This window comes from Barbus barbus (assembly GCF_936440315.1).
Source record: "Barbus barbus genome assembly, chromosome: 33".
Classification (NCBI taxonomy): domain Eukaryota; kingdom Metazoa; phylum Chordata; class Actinopteri; order Cypriniformes; family Cyprinidae; genus Barbus; species Barbus barbus.
The window spans coordinates 27,813,162-27,830,062 of record NC_136761.1 but is presented as its reverse complement, the minus strand read 5'-3'; the positions used below and the strand labels follow the sequence as shown (position 1 = coordinate 27,830,062).

General features: G+C 41.2%; 1 protein-coding gene across 2 annotated transcripts; it reads left to right on the top strand.

The window, feature by feature from the left end:
* Window positions 1–1,566: 1,566 nt before the first annotated feature.
* On the top strand, window positions 1,567–8,482 carry LOC306853063 (uncharacterized protein). 2 transcript variants are annotated; one of them, XM_079390233.1, is made up of 6 exons: window positions 1,567–1,725; window positions 2,587–2,916; window positions 3,111–3,347; window positions 6,609–6,944; window positions 7,139–7,375; window positions 7,463–8,481. In XM_079390233.1, exons 1-6 carry the CDS (start codon window positions 1,680–1,682, stop codon window positions 7,537–7,539), a joined length of 1,263 nt encoding a protein of 420 aa, XP_079246359.1. In that variant the 5' UTR covers window positions 1,567–1,679; the 3' UTR covers window positions 7,540–8,481. The 2 variants fall into 2 exon arrangements, with proteins under 2 accessions (XP_079246359.1, XP_079246360.1); XM_079390234.1 differs by lacking the exon at window positions 6,609–6,944 and having other exon boundaries at window positions 1,599–1,725; window positions 7,463–8,482.
* The last annotated feature ends 8,419 nt before the right edge of the window (window positions 8,483–16,901 follow it).

Below are 16,901 nucleotides of genomic sequence, written 5' to 3'. Positions count from 1 at the left end.
GTCAAACCAGGCTCCGACTGCAATGGGAATGATGGAATGCCACATTGTTCTATGTGATCACATATATTGGCAAGTGGTCTCCTCTCCTACCTGTCCCCTTTCTCTGGCACCAGTCTTTGGTAGCAGTAATAGGACCTAAATATATTGCTGATATGCTCACTGAATATAAACCAAACAGACCACTCAGATCATTAGGATCGAGTCAGTTAGAAATACCAAGGGTTCACACAAAACAAGGGGAGTCTGCGTTCAGCTATTATGCGGCCCGCAGTTGGAACCAGCTTCCAGAAGAGATCAGATGTGCTAAAACATTAGCCACATTTAAATCCAGACTCAAAACTCATCTGTTTAACTGTGCATTTGTTGAATGAGCACTGTGCTATATGTCCGAACTGACTGCAATATATTTTATGTATAATCATTTTCTTTAAATTTATCTTAAATCATTTTCTATATCATTTTAAAATTCCTTGTTTTTATCATTCTTATTTCCATGTTTTTATTGATTTTAATGTCTATTTCACTTTCTTTTATGTAAAGCACTTTGAATTACCACTGTGTATGAAATGTGCTATATAAATAAACTTGCCTTGCCTTGCCTTGCCTAAAATCTCATGCAGGAGTGCACTTTTCCACACAAGATCAGCCCAAAGAGGTCCTCTTTTACTGTATATCATATGGTCATGCGACTAAAAGAACTGATGTGTTTCCTAGATGGGAATAATTTATATATTTGCATAACTTCAATCAGTTGTTTCTCATTAGCAATGGAATAAAATACAGGGGATATATTTGTGTTTCAATTCACAATAGGAGTCACTTTGACTTTAGCCGATAAGTTAGTTTTAGAACAAGATGTTATCTGTTCTGACATACAGTGTGAAAGCATATGAAAATTTGGCAGTAAAATGACATTGTTTTGGTCTTGGTTGAGCTTGTGTGTAAAAGAAGTTCAAGCATTTTAAATATGTGTTAACTGTATGCATTTTGTAGGAAAATGTTTAAAAATATTGAAAACATTGTCATAGCGATTGTAAAAAACTGTAAATATTACAATAGTCTTGTTTCGAAACAATAGTTATGTGAACTAAAAATATATAACTGTATTGAAAACATGGGATCAGGTTTTGAAATATTGTCTAGCAGTGTTATAAGTTTGATCAGTTTGGATTTGAAAAGTTGAGAATGCACACCTTTCATGTGGAAAAGGGTACCAACGTGAATAAAAAACTAATCTAATGTAATCTGTGTCTGATATTAAATATTTATGAGAGAGATCTGTATTAGCAATATCACTTTGACTCTGTAGATGCTGTTACATTTCTGTGTGTGTGTGTGTGTGTGTACTAGTATTATCTATGTTATGGAGTCCAAATGTCCCACAAAATATAGCATGTGCTCATAATAAACACTGAAGTCAGTTTGATATAAATCTGTCAATAGCCTTTGATTAAGTACAGACTTTTTAGAAATGTGACTCTTGTAAGTTTGTCTTTTTTTTAGGTATTAAAGTAGGAAGTGCTAAATCTCTGAAACCATCTCTGAAAAACTTCCTGTTTCTTCTTTGTAAAAGTCGTGTAATTTCCTGATGTGTCAGTAGAGCTGCTGTCTGTCCGTGAGACTCGATCTGACTCTCTTCTGCTGGGATTGAGCTCTTCTGGAAACTGGACTTTAGAGAAATGATGCTCATCTTTGGACTGATGCTGCTGCTGCAAACTGCTGCATGTGAGTCACTTTCTCATCAAACTCATGCTGATGATCAATCTCTCACATCAAAACATTTCTGTTGTAATATTACATTAATAATTAATATATCTTCAGTGACCCAGTCACTGTGTTTTCTTGTTGTAGACAGTGTGTATTAGTAAAGTATTATAATATGTGAGAGAAAGCGTTGACGTCAGTAAAAGAGTGTCTGTGTTTAAAATTCATGAAAACAAAATAAAAGTTTCGGTAATTATAGTCTTTTTAGACCTATAACAGGTGATTTTTCTTTTGTTACCTCTGTGTCTGAAAATACCAACAGCATTTACTAATTGATTAAAACATATAACTTTACCCCATAAAAACTTGCAAGCTATGTTAACATTGTATTTAAACAGTACACAGTTCTCTTTTTTTCTTCTTTTTTTACCCCTTATCACATGATTCAGACACTTTCCTGCTGCTTTTTCTTTCCAACTTCTCTCTGACTTCCTCTTTCCACTCTGTTCTTCTCCCTTCCCTCCATGCTTTCAATTTCATGTTGGTAGCAAAATATATTGCTAATATTTCTGTTTATTTTAGTAAATATTCCTGTAGTGATCCGTCACATGAAATTCTCAGCTCAGGTTATTGTGTTCAGACTTGAACGCTCATGAGAAAAGATGGAAGAATCAAATCACTCACTTCCACATCTGCCATTGAGATTAATGAATGAATCTTGATCTCGTTCATAAGGAACATCATTTGAGAGCTGAGATCAGATACGATTCTCCTGTTTAACCTTAATCGTGTCAATGTTTGTGGAATTTGTGTCTGATTTTAATTCATATGTATGCACATTTATCTCTCTGTGTGTGTGTGTGTGTGTGTTTTGTTCCTAAGGTCTGGATCAGTTCTGCAGGTTTGATCAGTCTGATCCCTGTTACACAGCTCTGGGACACAAACTCAATCTGCTGATGGTGCTGGACGCTAGTGAATATGACCTGAGGATACATAAGAGAATAAACAACATAATAGATGATCCAGTTTGTAGAGTAAAGAATGGCAGGATGAGGGAATGTGATCTTTATAATAACAGATCTGAAGTGACAGTCATTAATGGGACTCTGATAATAAACCCTGTGATCAGAGCAGATTCAGGGAATTACAGATTAACACTCTTGAACTCAGACGGCACAGAAACATCTAGAGATCTTCAAGTGATTGTTGAAGGTACAGAAACTCTCTCATCAGACTCATTACAATCTCATGTTTTCCAAAGATCTCCCTCTCATGCAAATGAATCAGTTGAGTCTCTGTGAAGGTTTTTATTCCTGTAGCACACAGTAAACACACTACATACTCCAGTAATAGTAACAAGATTCTCCTGTGTTTGTCATGTGACTGTGATGTGTCCCTCCCTCCAGCTCCTATTGGCTCAGTGGAAGTGTCAATCATCTGCTCCTCCAGTGGGGTGATGAGGGTGTTCTGCTCCTCTGAGGGGGATCAGCTCCTCTACAGCTGGACTCTGAATGGAGATCCACTGATGGATGGAAACAGCAGCATTGATCTGGATGAGGGAACTGATGGAAACATCATCTGCAGCGTGAAGAACCACGTCAGTCACGCACAGAAGACCATTAGACTCCAACCCTGTCCTGCTGGTGAGATCAGTTCTGTTCATCTACAGATATCAACATCATATATTTACTTACAAAAAAAATCAAAAAACATAATATTATAATCTTTTCCTGTTTCATGGTGAAGATTAGTGTGTATCTTGAAAATACCATGAAAATAATAATATTTAACATCTTTCTGGTTTTATGAATGTTATGATTTATGACCATTTCTGTTTGTCATCTTCCCTCTGTATTTTCTCTCTAGTCTCAATCATCATAGTTAATGATATCTTACCCCAGTAAATGAGTTATTCAGCTAAGATAATGTTGACTAACATAACATAATTAAATATTACAATTTAGAATGCATTATGTGTATTAAAGAGTGAAATATAAAGGGAAATAAAATGCTCACTGTGAACACTTCTTATAGTGCACTACGTAGAAAATAGGGAGCGACAGTATTGAAAACCCTTTGATTTCTAAGTCCAAAAAGGTTTCTCTAGAAACTCTTAAGTTTATTTATTTTTTGTTCTTCATTCAAGACACTATTTCATACTGCATTGAATGAAAAACAAACTGGATCCAAGCAGGACAGAGAGAGAAGCGAACGGTAGATTCCTCACTGTCACGAATCCTGGCCATGAACTCCCATTAACTCACCACCAGAGGTCACTCGCTCACCACATGAACTCTTGCACTAACTGTTGCACGCCACCTCAGACTACAATTCCCATCATGCCTCATACCTGGGACTGATTGCACTCCACATCTGCACCTCATTAACACACACACATACAGGTCCTTCTCAAAAAATTAGCATATTGTGATAAAGTTCATTATTTTCTGTAATGTACTGATAAACATTAGACTTTCATATATTTTAGATTCATTACAACACAACTGAAGTAGTTCAAGCCTTTTATTGTTTTAATATTGATGATTTTGGCATACAGCTCCAAAAACCCAAAATTCCTATCTCAAAAAATGAGCATATTTCATCCGACCAATAAAAGAAAAGTGTTTTTAATACAAAAAAAGTCAACCTTCAAATAATTATGTTCAGTTATGCACTCAATACTTGGTCGGGAATCCTTTTGCAGAAGCTTCAATGCGGCGTGGCATGGAGGCAATCAGCCTGTGGCACTGCTGAGGTGTTATGGAGGCCCAGGATGCTTCGATAGCGGCCTTAAGCTCATCCAGAGTGTTGGGTCTTGCGTCTCTCAACTTTCTCTTCACAATATCCCACAGATTCTCTATGGGGTTCAGGTCAGGAGAGTTGGCAGGCCAATTGAGCACAGTAATACCATGGTCAGTAAACCATTTACCAGTGGTTTTGGCACTGTGAGCAGGTGCCAGGTCGTGCTGAAAAATGAAATCTTCATCTCCATAAAGCTTTTCAGCAGATGGAAGCATGAAGTGCTCCAAAATCTCCTGATAGCTAGCTGCATTGACCCTGCCCTTGATAAAACACAGTGGACCAACACCAGCATCACTGACTGTGGGTACTTGACACTGGACTTCAGGCATTTTGGCATTTCCCTCTCCCCAGTCTTCCTCCAGACTCTGGCACCTTGATTTCCGAATGACATGCAAAATTTGCTTTCATCCGAAAAAAGTACTTTGGACCACTGAGCAACAGTCCAGTGCTGCTTCTCTGTAGCCCAGGTCAGGCGCTTCTGCCGCTGTTTCTGGTTCAAAAGTGGCTTGACCTGGGGAATGCGGCACCTGTAGCCCATTTCCTGCACACGCCTGTACACGGTGGCTCTGGATGTTTCTACTCCAGACTCAGTCCACTGCTTCCGCAGGTCCCCCAAGGTCTGGAATCGGTCCTTCTCCACAATCTTCCTCAGGGTCCGGTCACCTCTTCTCGTTGTGCTGCGTTTTCTGCCACACTTTTTCCTTCCCACAGACTTCCCACTGAGGTGCCTTGATACAGCACTCTGGGAACAGCCTATTCGTTCAGAAATTTCTTTCTGTGTCTTACCCTCTTGCTTGAGGGTGTCAATGATGGCCTTCTGGACAGCAGTCAGGTCGGCAGTCTTACCCATGATTGCGGTTTTGAGTAATGAACCAGGCTGGGAGTTTTTAAAAGCCTCAGGAATCTTTTGCAGGTGTTTAGAGTTAATTAGTTGATTCAGATGATTAGGTTAATAGCTCGTTTAGAGAACCTTTCATGATATGCTAATTTTTTGAGATAGGAATTTTGGGTTTTCATGAGCTGTATGCCAACATCATCAATATTAAAACAATAAAAGGCTTGAACTACGTCAGTTGTGTGTAATGAATCTAAAATATATGAAAGTCTAATGTTTATCAGTACATTACAGAAAATAATGAACTTTATCACAATATGCTAATTTTTTGAGAAGGACCTGTATAAGCCATTCACACACAGCACCTAATTGCGAAGTCTTGATTTGCCCTGGCTGTCATTTCTGAGCGTTATTACCCATGTTTTGTTTTGTACCTCTCGACCCTGGACTGTGTTAAGTTGCTGATTATTCTCTGCCTGCCCCGTCTTGGATTTGTTTATTGGACTTTTGATTCTCGCTGCCTGCCTCGACCTTCTGCCTGTTTTCTCGACTGTCTCTGCCTTGCCTCTATTGCTCAGTTGGCTGGTGATTTACCCTGCCTGTTTGACCAATCTTAATAAAAGCTGCAAATGGATCCAACCCAGTCTGGTCTTTCGCAACACTCACTAGTTCTCTGAACAGAATAAACAGCAGCTTCATCTGCTGCAGTGAAAACCCTGCGATGCTGCTGGCCTTTGAGAAAGTGTTTAAAAGAAAAAACATCTCCAATAATAAAAACAGAAGAGAAGAAAAATAATAAATAATAAAAATTCAATGACTTAGGATTTAAAAAAGGATTTGGATTTAAAAGTTTTTAAAATAGCTTTTGGAAATCATTTGGATAAAAGTTGCTAAATTAATAAACGCTAATTAATGTGGAAAAGAGCATTGCTGCATATGGAAAATTTAAAGAAAATCGTATTTGTTTGAAATGTTAAAATAATTTTAGCACACGCACACATACACTGTATGTCTATCTGTCAACCTACAACAGATGTTTGTTAAATTATACATGAAATTTTATTGTGATGAAGAAACATATTGTATTTAATTAATATTGATATTAATATTTAATTTATTTATCTTGAAAAAATTTCGAACATTTTCAAACTGTTTTTAATATAATGTTTAAAATCGCAGATGTTTACATATAATGTAAATTTAGAATTCACGTTAGTTTGCCTGAATAAGTGTGTGTGTGTGTGTGTGTGTGTGTTGTGTTCTTCAGGTCTGGATCAGTTCTGCAGGTTTGATCAGTCTGATCCCTGTTACGCAGCTCTGGGACACAAACTCAATCTGCTGATGGTGCTGGACGCTAGTGAATATGACCTGAAGATAATAAAGAGAATAAACAACACACAACATGATCCAGTTTGTAGAGTAAAGAATGGCAGGATGAGGATGAGTGAATGTGATCTTTATAATAACAGATCTGAAGTGACAGTCATTAATGCGCTTCTGATAATAAACCGTGTGATCAGATCAGATTCAGGGAATTACAGATTAAGACTCGATCACTCAGATGGCTCAGAAACATCTAGAGATCTTCAAGTGATTGTTGAAGGTACAGAAACTCTCTCATCAGACTCATTACAATCTCATGTTCTCCAAAGATCTCACTCTCATGCAAATGAATCAGTTGAGTCTCTGTGAAGGTTTTTATTCCTGTAGCACACAGTAAACACACTACATACTCCAGTAATAGTAACAAGATTCTCCTGTGTTTGTCATGTGACTGTGATGTGTCCCTCCCTCCAGCTCCTATTGGCTCAGTGGAAGTGTCAATCATCTGCTCCTCCAGTGGGGTGATGAGGGTGTTCTGCTCCTCTGAGGGGGATCAGCTCCTCTACAGCTGGACTCTGAATGGAGATCCACCGATGGATGGAAACAGCAGCATTGATCTGGATGAGGGAACTGATGGAAACATCATCTGCAGCGTGAAGAACCACGTCAGTCACGCACAGAAGACCATTAGACTCCAACCCTGTCCTGCTGGTGAGATCATGTCTGGTCTGGTGTTTTCAGCTGATGGTTGACATGCAAATATTGAGTGTGAAGATGATAATGATGTGATGCTTTTAGGAGAGAAACAGGAAGATCAGAAAGTGAGGATGAGAAGATTCAGAGAACGACATGAACACACAGCAGAAGATTCATGAGAGCAGCAGCTTAAGCCCAATTCATAAAAACAAACAGCATATAAAAAAAATAAATCTAAACAAAAATCAAATGACTTCTTTTTAAATAAATGAGTCCAGCTATAATTCCTGTTCCTCTGCTGGTATGTATCTCTCTGATTTCTTGCACCGCTTATAGAAGAAAGTCACATCTCTGATACATGTTTATGTAGGACATTATCAACTAAATAACACATTATACAGACATTTAAAATTTAATAGTATTAGATGGTTTGTAATTGCATTTAATAGATCACACTGTAAAGGCTGCTTTGATCTCCTCATGAAGCCAAATTTCAGGAACTCTCACAAAACAGATGCCATGCATCAAAACAATAAACTGACTAATCTGGAGAGAAGATCTCAAAGAGCAAAGGACACCACCTTGACCAAACTAGTTGCTTATTTATGATTCCCTCCCTCCCTCTTACTCTTCTCCTCCACTAAGCTCAAGTAAGAAGGTCATGATGTGTCTTGTGACTATTGTTTTTCCTCTTTCATGTTTGGCATCATTTTAAATGTCTCAGTGCGATTGGTAAAATGGTCTCAATCTCACAGCAGTCACTTATATTATGAGAAATATAGAAAGATTCTGACCAACCCAAAGATCTTTTATATTTTTACAACTAATTTGAAGATTTCTTTGTTCTGGTCTGGATATCTAAGCGAAGTGGCGATACAATCACTTGGGAGTCTGTAGCCAGAAAACCCCACAGTGTGTTTGAGTCTCTGGAGCTCTGCATGCAAATCTCTCACAAGTTTCTGTGTGTTTCTCCGCTGTCAGGTGTGCTTCTCTCACTCTTAGATTCATCTTTGAGCAGTTGATGTTATGTATTGATCTGAATTGAATTCTCATTGTTTAATTATGTAATTGACATGATACATTTTTACCTGACAAATAAAATGTTATATCTGATTTATTCTGATCTCTTCTGAAATCATTGTGACTAGTACATAAAGTGCAGTCTGGTATTATAACAAATCCGCATCCAGGATCAAACTAAAGGCCCAATGAATGGAGAATGCGGCATATAATGTGGGACCTTCTGATTTCTCTCTATCACTGACTTACCAAGTTGCAGCTGTGTGATTACGGAAACTATGCTTTTTATATGAGTGAGCATGTGGCAGCCGACTTAAAGGTATTAGTTTACTCTGCATCCCCATGAAGTCCAGGGGCCTCATGTATTTTAAACTCGGTTTTCATTTCGATAAACACATTTACATTAAATATTCCCCTGTCATTAATGGAGATAAGCACTGAAATTAACCTGCATAAAAGTCATTACGCAAGAGTTAAAACTAAATTATATGTATTTAGACATATTTGTAGTGTATGCGCTTGATCACTTTTCCTGTGGCATGCTGTTTTAATGACAGCGAGTGCTATAGTAATTCATATTTATACTAAACTGCAGATCTCATGTTATGATCAATTTTTTTAAGCAAGAACAAGGATCAATGATGCGCACTTAGATACTGGTGGACACTGCTGGATTCGGTGGTCGAACGGTCCATTGTCCGATTTAAAAAGGTCCAATGATTATAACTTACTGTAGAATTGCAGCTGCACGGAGGTGTTGATGGCGTGTCAAAGCATATTCACAACGTTATGAAAAATACCATTGTTTTTGAAGGATACAGATTGAAAAAAACAAAAAAACAGTAAGATTTGCGTGTTTCCTTTTTAAAATACTTTGTCGGTGATGCGCCAAATCAGACAATTGTTTTTATACTACTGTTGTCACGATACTGGAATTTCTAACTTCGATATGATACCTTGAAAAATATCGATATTCGATACCATTTTCGATACCACGGAGAAAAAAAACTGCCACAATATTGAGGGCGTACTTTTTTTTTTAAAGATAAATAAGTCTAGAACATGACAATGAGGTATATTTTACATGAAAAAATGTCTTGAGGTAGTGCACCTGTTCAAAAGCCTCTCAGATTGCCATACATTCAAAAACCAATAAAGTGCAAGTAAAAAAAAAAAACAAGTGCCATATTTTGTTTTTCCAAGTAAAATCAAATCCAATCACAATATCAACAAAAGATACTTAAACTTCAAGCAAAAACAAAATCAGTGCAATCTTATGCATCAAGTAAATGAAATCCGTTACTGCAATTATATGCAGATTTTCTCTACAGAGGTGAGTGAGATTGACACCCATTACTGTATCCTAAAGTTGTTTTGCATCTTTCAGATTTTGAGCTAGGAACACCAGCATGTCAATGTGCTACTCTGTAAGTCGTGCCCTTGTTGCATTGCAAATGAGCCCTGATGTACTAAATACACGCTCTGAAGCTGAACTTGAAGCAGAGATGCACAGATACTTATTAGCAAACTGGGCAAGGTGAGGTTAAGTTGTCTCATGTGTCCTCCACCATGTGAGTGGGTCCTCTTCTGCACTGATTTCAGGCATCTTTTCATACACGGAGAACTCATTTTTGAGATTTTTCTGCACCCTCGCCTTCTTCTCTGGATGATGAACACTCTCCATGTATATTCTTTTTTTCCCCTGTATGCTTGTTAACAGTCTCTTCAGATCTGATTTAGTTTTTTTTTTTTTTGCTGGTTGCTGCTTGTCATCTGGAGATGATGTTTGCTGACTTTGGCCCCCTGCTTCTAGCAAATTGACACTGACCATAATATTCTGTTTAACCTCCTCTCTTAAGGTTACAAAACTGTCCTTGAACCTTGGGTCAAGAAATGTGGCTGTTTAATATCAGCTGTAGATGTGTATTATCATATCTCTGTCTGAGATCGTCTCTGATGTTCTCTTTAAGTTGACGTTTTAGGTTGCTGTCACCTTCATCAACTGTCAAAGTAGAGAAGATCTTCCAACAGGACTGCAGAGAGAGTGGTGTGTTTTTTACCACTAAGGGCATACCTCTTTCATACCTCATCAATACCTCTTTTACAGTCTCAAGAATTGTAATATCTGAATCTTTGGGCATGGGGTGCTATTTCTTCCGATCATTAGCTAGAACTGAACAGATAGCTTGTTGCTGTTCTAGAAATCTCTCCACCATTTCATAAGCTGAGTCCCAGCGTGTGGGCTCATCATGGATCATTTTGTGTTCAGGCAGTTGCAAATGTTTTTGTTTTTTCTTCAGCCGTCGCAACATCTTCGGTGACCTGCTGAAGGCAGACACTGTCTTTTTCAACCTCGACAGTGATCCAGACACACGGTCTATATCCAGGCCCTTGTTAACGGCTAAGTGCAAGTTATACCCAAAGCAGGGGACCCATGTCTTGCTAAGATGGCTCCGCAGATGGCAGCTACTGTGCAGTGTTTGTTTTTCCTGTTTTTTGTTACTCAAATACGATCAGTTTTACCAGGGATGACCTGGTGAATATTCGGCAGAACACACCATAAAATATTTTACCGGATTTTGACTACTCGGACGTTTAGCCGGACATTATAGTTGGCGGAGCCGTAGCTCTGGTCAAACGCTTCAGGAGGATGTGCAGATGGGGGAAGCGAGCCGGCATGCTCGTGAAGCTTCGTTAGCGCGGATTTCGAATGCCGCTGCCTAGCATCCATATGGTGAATCTCCGCTCTCTACCCAACAAAATGGATGAACTCCTTCTGCTCTCCCGGACAAACAAGGATTTTTCTAACTCTGCTGCTCTGTGTTTCACAGAAACCTGGCGACATACCGAACAGCGTACTACATTTGGCTAATTTCCAGCTGATCAGAGCAGATCGGGACGCGGAATCAACGGGGAAATCATGCGGTGGCGGGACGTGCTTTTACATCAATGAGAGGTGGTGTACAGATTTAACTGTGTTAAAGAAGATGTGGTGTTCAGATCTAGAAACGCTCTTCATTAACTGCAAGCCGTTCTATTCGCCGCGAGTTCTGCTCGTTCATTCTCGTGAGTGTTTACATTCCACCGCAAGCGCACATGAGCTCAGCTTTACAGAAACTCACTGATATGATCACAGAGAGTGAGCAACAACACCCGGACTCTGTTTAATCATCCTCGGGGACTTTAATAAAGCAAATTTCTCCCACGAACTGCCAAAATACAGACAGCACATCACATGTTCCACCAGAGACAGTAATATACTGGATCACTGTTACACAGCGATAAAGGACGCATATCACTCGGCTCCACGAGCAGCTTTAGGACTCTCTGATCACTGTTTGGTTCATCTTATTCTGTCCTACAGGCAGAAACTTAAATCTGCAAAACCTGTATTAAGAACTTTTAATAGATGGACTAATGAAACAGAGCGGGATTTACAAGCCTGTTTCTCTCTCACTGATTGGACTGTTTTTGAAGCTGCTGCAAACGATCTGGACGAGCTCACAGAGACTGTAACATCTTATATCAGTTTCTGTGAGGATATGTGCATCCCTACCAGGACTCATTTAACCTACAACAATGACAAACCATGGTTCACTGCAAAACTCAGACAGCTCCGTCAGGCCAAAGAAGATGCTCACAGAAAGGGGGATAAAGTCTTGTATAAACAGGCCAAATACACACTGGAAAAAGAGATCAGAGTGGCGAAGAGGAATTATTCTGACAAGCTAAGGAACAAATTCTCTTCCAGTGATCCTGCTTCAGTGTGGAAATGTATGAAAGATATCACCAGTTACAAGACACCATCCCTCAGTGCTCTGGAGAATCAACAACTGGCAGACGATTTGAATGACTTTTACTGTAGGTTTGAAAAACAACCCACACCCACCCTGAACACCTCTCCACACAACCATTAACACCTCCTGCAACCCCCCTCTCCCCCACACCTACAGTTCAAATCAGTGAAGATGACATGTGCCAGGTCTTCAGAAAGAACAAAAGAAGGAAAGCACCTGGCCCAGACGGTGTGTCACCAGCCTACCTAAAAACCTGTGCTGATCAGCTGGCCCCCATCTTCACACAGATCTTCAATAGATCACTGGAGCTGTGTGAAGTCCCCTCATGCTTCAAATGCTCCTCAGGGCTGCGTTCTCTCCCCACTGCTCTTCTCCCTCTACACCAACAACTGCACATGTAAAGACCCCTCTGTCAAGCTCCTGATGTTTGCAGATGACACCACACTGATCGGCCTCATCCAGGACGGTGACGAGTCTGCTTACAGACAGGAGGTTAAGGAGCTGGCTGCATGGTGCAGTCTTAACAACCTGGAGCTTAACATGCTCAAAACTGTGGAGATGACCGTGGACTTCAGGAGATACCCCCCTGCTCTCCCCCCACTCACCATCATGACCAGCACTGTGACTGCAGTGGAGTCATTCAGATTCCAATGATATAAAACACTCAAGTCTCTTAATTCTTGAGAAGTGTAATTATTTGTTTCAGCTTGATCTCAGCAGTGAATTGTGTTGATATCAGTGATCAGTAGCACACAGACATCAGAATGTGTCACTGCTTAAAACATGAAGGTTTTGTTTTGTGTCTAATTATTGTGTTTCATGTGTTCAGAGTCTGTGGTGTTTGTGCTGGTCTGGTGTTTCCAGCTGATGTTTATTTTGGGTCTGTTAGAAGCTTTTCACATCCACATGAGACACACCTCAGATGAGAGACATTTATCATCATCATTATGGATTTGACATACAGATATTAAGAGCATGAACATGATGATGATGATGATGTGATGCTTTTAGAAAAGAAACAGGAAGTGAGGAGGAGAAGATTTAGAGAAGGACATGAAAACACAGCAGAAGATTCACAAGAGCAGCAGCTTAAGCCCAGTTCATAAAAAAACAATTATAATTCAAACAAAAAAATCAAATGACTTCTCAAATGAGTCTATAAATGAGCTATAATTCCTGTTCCTATGCTGGTATGTATCTCTCTGATTTCTTGCACCGCTTAAAGAAAGGCACATCTCTGATACATGTTTATGTAGGACATTATCAACTAAATAACACATTATACAGACACTTCATATGTAATAGTATTAGTTGGTTTGTTAATTGCATTTAATAGAATAGTCCCATTTCTGGGAAATTCGTCTTGGACTCCATGACGTGGCCAGTACACAATACAATTCACATAACGCAGTACAACAATCAATAATTTACACAAACAAATACATTGAAAAGCTACAATATTCTGAACAACCACCTCATCCTTGCAATTCTCTATTCAATAATTTCACCACAGCTGCCACAAAATAATTTTTATAGAGATTTGATTTACATATAAAATATGTGTCATCAGCAACATTTTTCTCAGTTTGCCTTAAAACAGATACCTCATACATCTCCTGAATACGTTGTTTCACTTCTCAACCTACAATTTTTAAAGCAGTATGTACAAATTTAGATTTTGATTCAACAGTCAGATTTCCATACCATACTGTAATACCATATCTTATCAAACTTTCAAAAACAGACTGATAGAACAGAAATAAAATCTTCTGATTTACCCTGAATACTTTTAACCTTTGCAAAAAAAAAAACAAAAAAAACTGCTGCAATCTAGAACACTGACTGTTGATGTGAGAATCAATCAATCAATCACACTTTATTTATAAAGCACTTTAAAAACACCTAAGTGGACCAAAGTGCTGAAAATAAAACTCATACAACATAAAATACAATTAAAACAACATTAAGAGGCAAAAAACAAAAAGTTCACTACTGTGTGTATGCAGAGCACAAATTCTGAATATGGGTCACCATACTTGGCCACACACCACTTCCCTTTATAACGAATTGTCCAAATAAACACCCAAGTATTTATGAGATGAAATCTGTTAATTTTCCATGTATCGTTACAGGACCATGATCCCCCACAGATCTAGGGTTGAAGATTATTTCTACAGTCTTTGTTTCATTTAAAATCAAGGAATTTTCATCACACTATTCTAGCAACTTCTAAAAAGTCCTGCAAAGGACTAGTGTGTCACGTTACAGAAACGAGGTCTGGGTCCAAGAATGCAGGGAGGTGTCTTTAATAAAACAAACTAACACAAAGGCCAACACGGCACAATAAACAGAAACCAAAACATAACATAAGCAGATCTAAGAACATGAAGCAGGACATGAATCACGGGTAACAACATATAATGAAAGCACACAGAGTGGTGAGAAGGCGGAAGCTATATAGTCCGTGGTGATGGGGATCAGCTGTGGGTGTAATGATTAGCCAGGTGTGTGCAATGAAACAGGCGTATGCGTGTAATCCTGTGAGTGGAGTCCGGGAGGAAGGGAGATGGCGACCTCTGGTGGGGAAGGGCAGACCTGCAGTCCGGCCTCGTGACAGTACCCCACCTTAAAGGAACGGCTTCCAGACGTTCCCCAAGATCCAACAGTCCGGAGGGGGGTGAAACAGTGAACAGGGGGAGGGGTGGCGGGCCAGGTCCGTGTGGGGGCAGAGGGTCTGGAGATGGAGGCAGCGCAGGAAGCCAGGGCGGGTCTGGAGGAACGGACCAGGGGGGCTCCAGCCCAACAGGAACCCCAGGGCCCAGCCAGGGTGGGGCCGGAGGGACAAACCAGGCAGTGAGTTTAAGAACGGCCTCTGTGGCCGTGACAGGGGAGACAGTGAGTTCAGGAACGGCCTCTGTGGCCGTGACAGGGCAAACAGTGAGCTCAGGAACGGTCTCTGTGGCCGTGACAGGGCAGACAGAGAGCTCAGGAACGGTCTCTGTGGCCGTGACAGGGCAGACAGTGAGTTCAGGAACGGCCTCTGGCCGGGTAAGGAGCTCGAGTGGAGCCGGCAGGGCGAGAAGTTCGGGTAGAGCCGGCAAGGCGAGGAGCTCGGGTGGCGCCGGCAGGGCGAGGCGCTCGGGTGGCGCCGGCAGGGCGAGGAGTCTGGGTGGCGCCGGCAGGGCGAGGAGCACGGGTGGCGCCGGCAGGGCGAGGAGCACGGGTGGCGCCGGCAGGGCGAGGAGCACGGGTGGCGCCGGCAGGGCGAGGAGCACGGGTGGCGCCGGCAGGGCGAGGAGCACGGGTGGCGCCGGCAGGGCGAGGAGCACGGGTGGCGCCGGCAGGGCGAGGAGCACGGGTGGCGCCGGCAGGGCGAGGAGCACGGGTGGCTCTAACACGGCCTCCTGGCCAGCAGTGAGCTCTTGGGAGGCCTCCTGGCCTTGTGAGACGGAAGCCTTCTTCCGTCTCTTCCTCCGTTTCCGGGAGCGGGATGCCGTGGCATACTCAGCCTCCACAGTGGGCGCCGCTGCGGCATTCTCGGCCACCTCTGGGGGATAGAGAGCGGCCACCGCCGCCTCGGGAGCGCTGTGCACGGCCACCGCTGCCTCGGGAGCGCTGCGAGCATGCCCCGCCGACATCTCCGCCGCTAACTCCACCCTGAAGGCTGAGCCGCTCACCTGAAGAATCCTGTCGATGTAACCATCCAACGACTCCTCAGGGTCCCAGTATGGTGCTCGGGACCTGAACGGCTCAGCTAGACCACTCCAGAAAAAGACCACCAGACACTCCTTCTCAACGGTCGACTGCCGAGCCAACCCGATGAACTCCTTGGAGTAATCCTCCACGCTCCGATCCCCCTGGCGCATGTTCAATAACCTCCCCGCTGGACCCATCTTTGGTGCTTTCATTCTGTCACGTTACAGAAACAAGGTCTGGGTCCAAGAATGCAGGGAGGTGTCTTTAATAAAACAAACTAACACAAAGGCCAACACGGCACAATAAACAGAAACCAAAACATAACATAAGCAGATCTAAGAACATGAAGCAGGACATGAATCACGGGTAACAACATATAATGAAAGCACACAGAGTGGTGAGAAGGCGGAAGCTATATAGTCCGTGGTGATGGGGATCAGCTGTGGGTGTAATGATTAGCCAGGTGTGTGCAATGAAACAGGTGTATGCGTGTAATCCTGTGAGTGGAGTCCGGGAGGAAGGGAGATGGCGACCTCTGGTGGGGAAGGGCAGACCTGCAGTCCGGCCTCGTGACATAGTGTTCCTATGCAATAAGCTCAGTATTGCTGTGTCATCTGAGAATTTAATAAAAACAAAATGCGGGGCCACCATATTTGTGATTTTCACCTCAGAATAACAGTTGTTGACCCGAACTTGTTGTGTACAGTTTGTGAAAAATGAATAAAACCATTTAATACAAAAAGGATACACTTTCAATTGCTTCAGCCTTCTGATTAATATCTTAGGTTGGAGTTTATTGAAAGCCGAACTAAAATCTATAACAAGTAAATGTGCATATGCTTGGGTATCCTCTAAATGTCTGCTTACCAAATGTGATATAATTAATGGCATCCTCAGTCCTCTATCCAGCCTTGTGACCGAACTGCAACGGGCCAAGCGATAGTTTAATCTTCTGTTTTAGAACATTTTCTATTAATCTATCAAAACATTTCATGATATTTGAAGTCAAAGCCACAGATCTCAGCTGT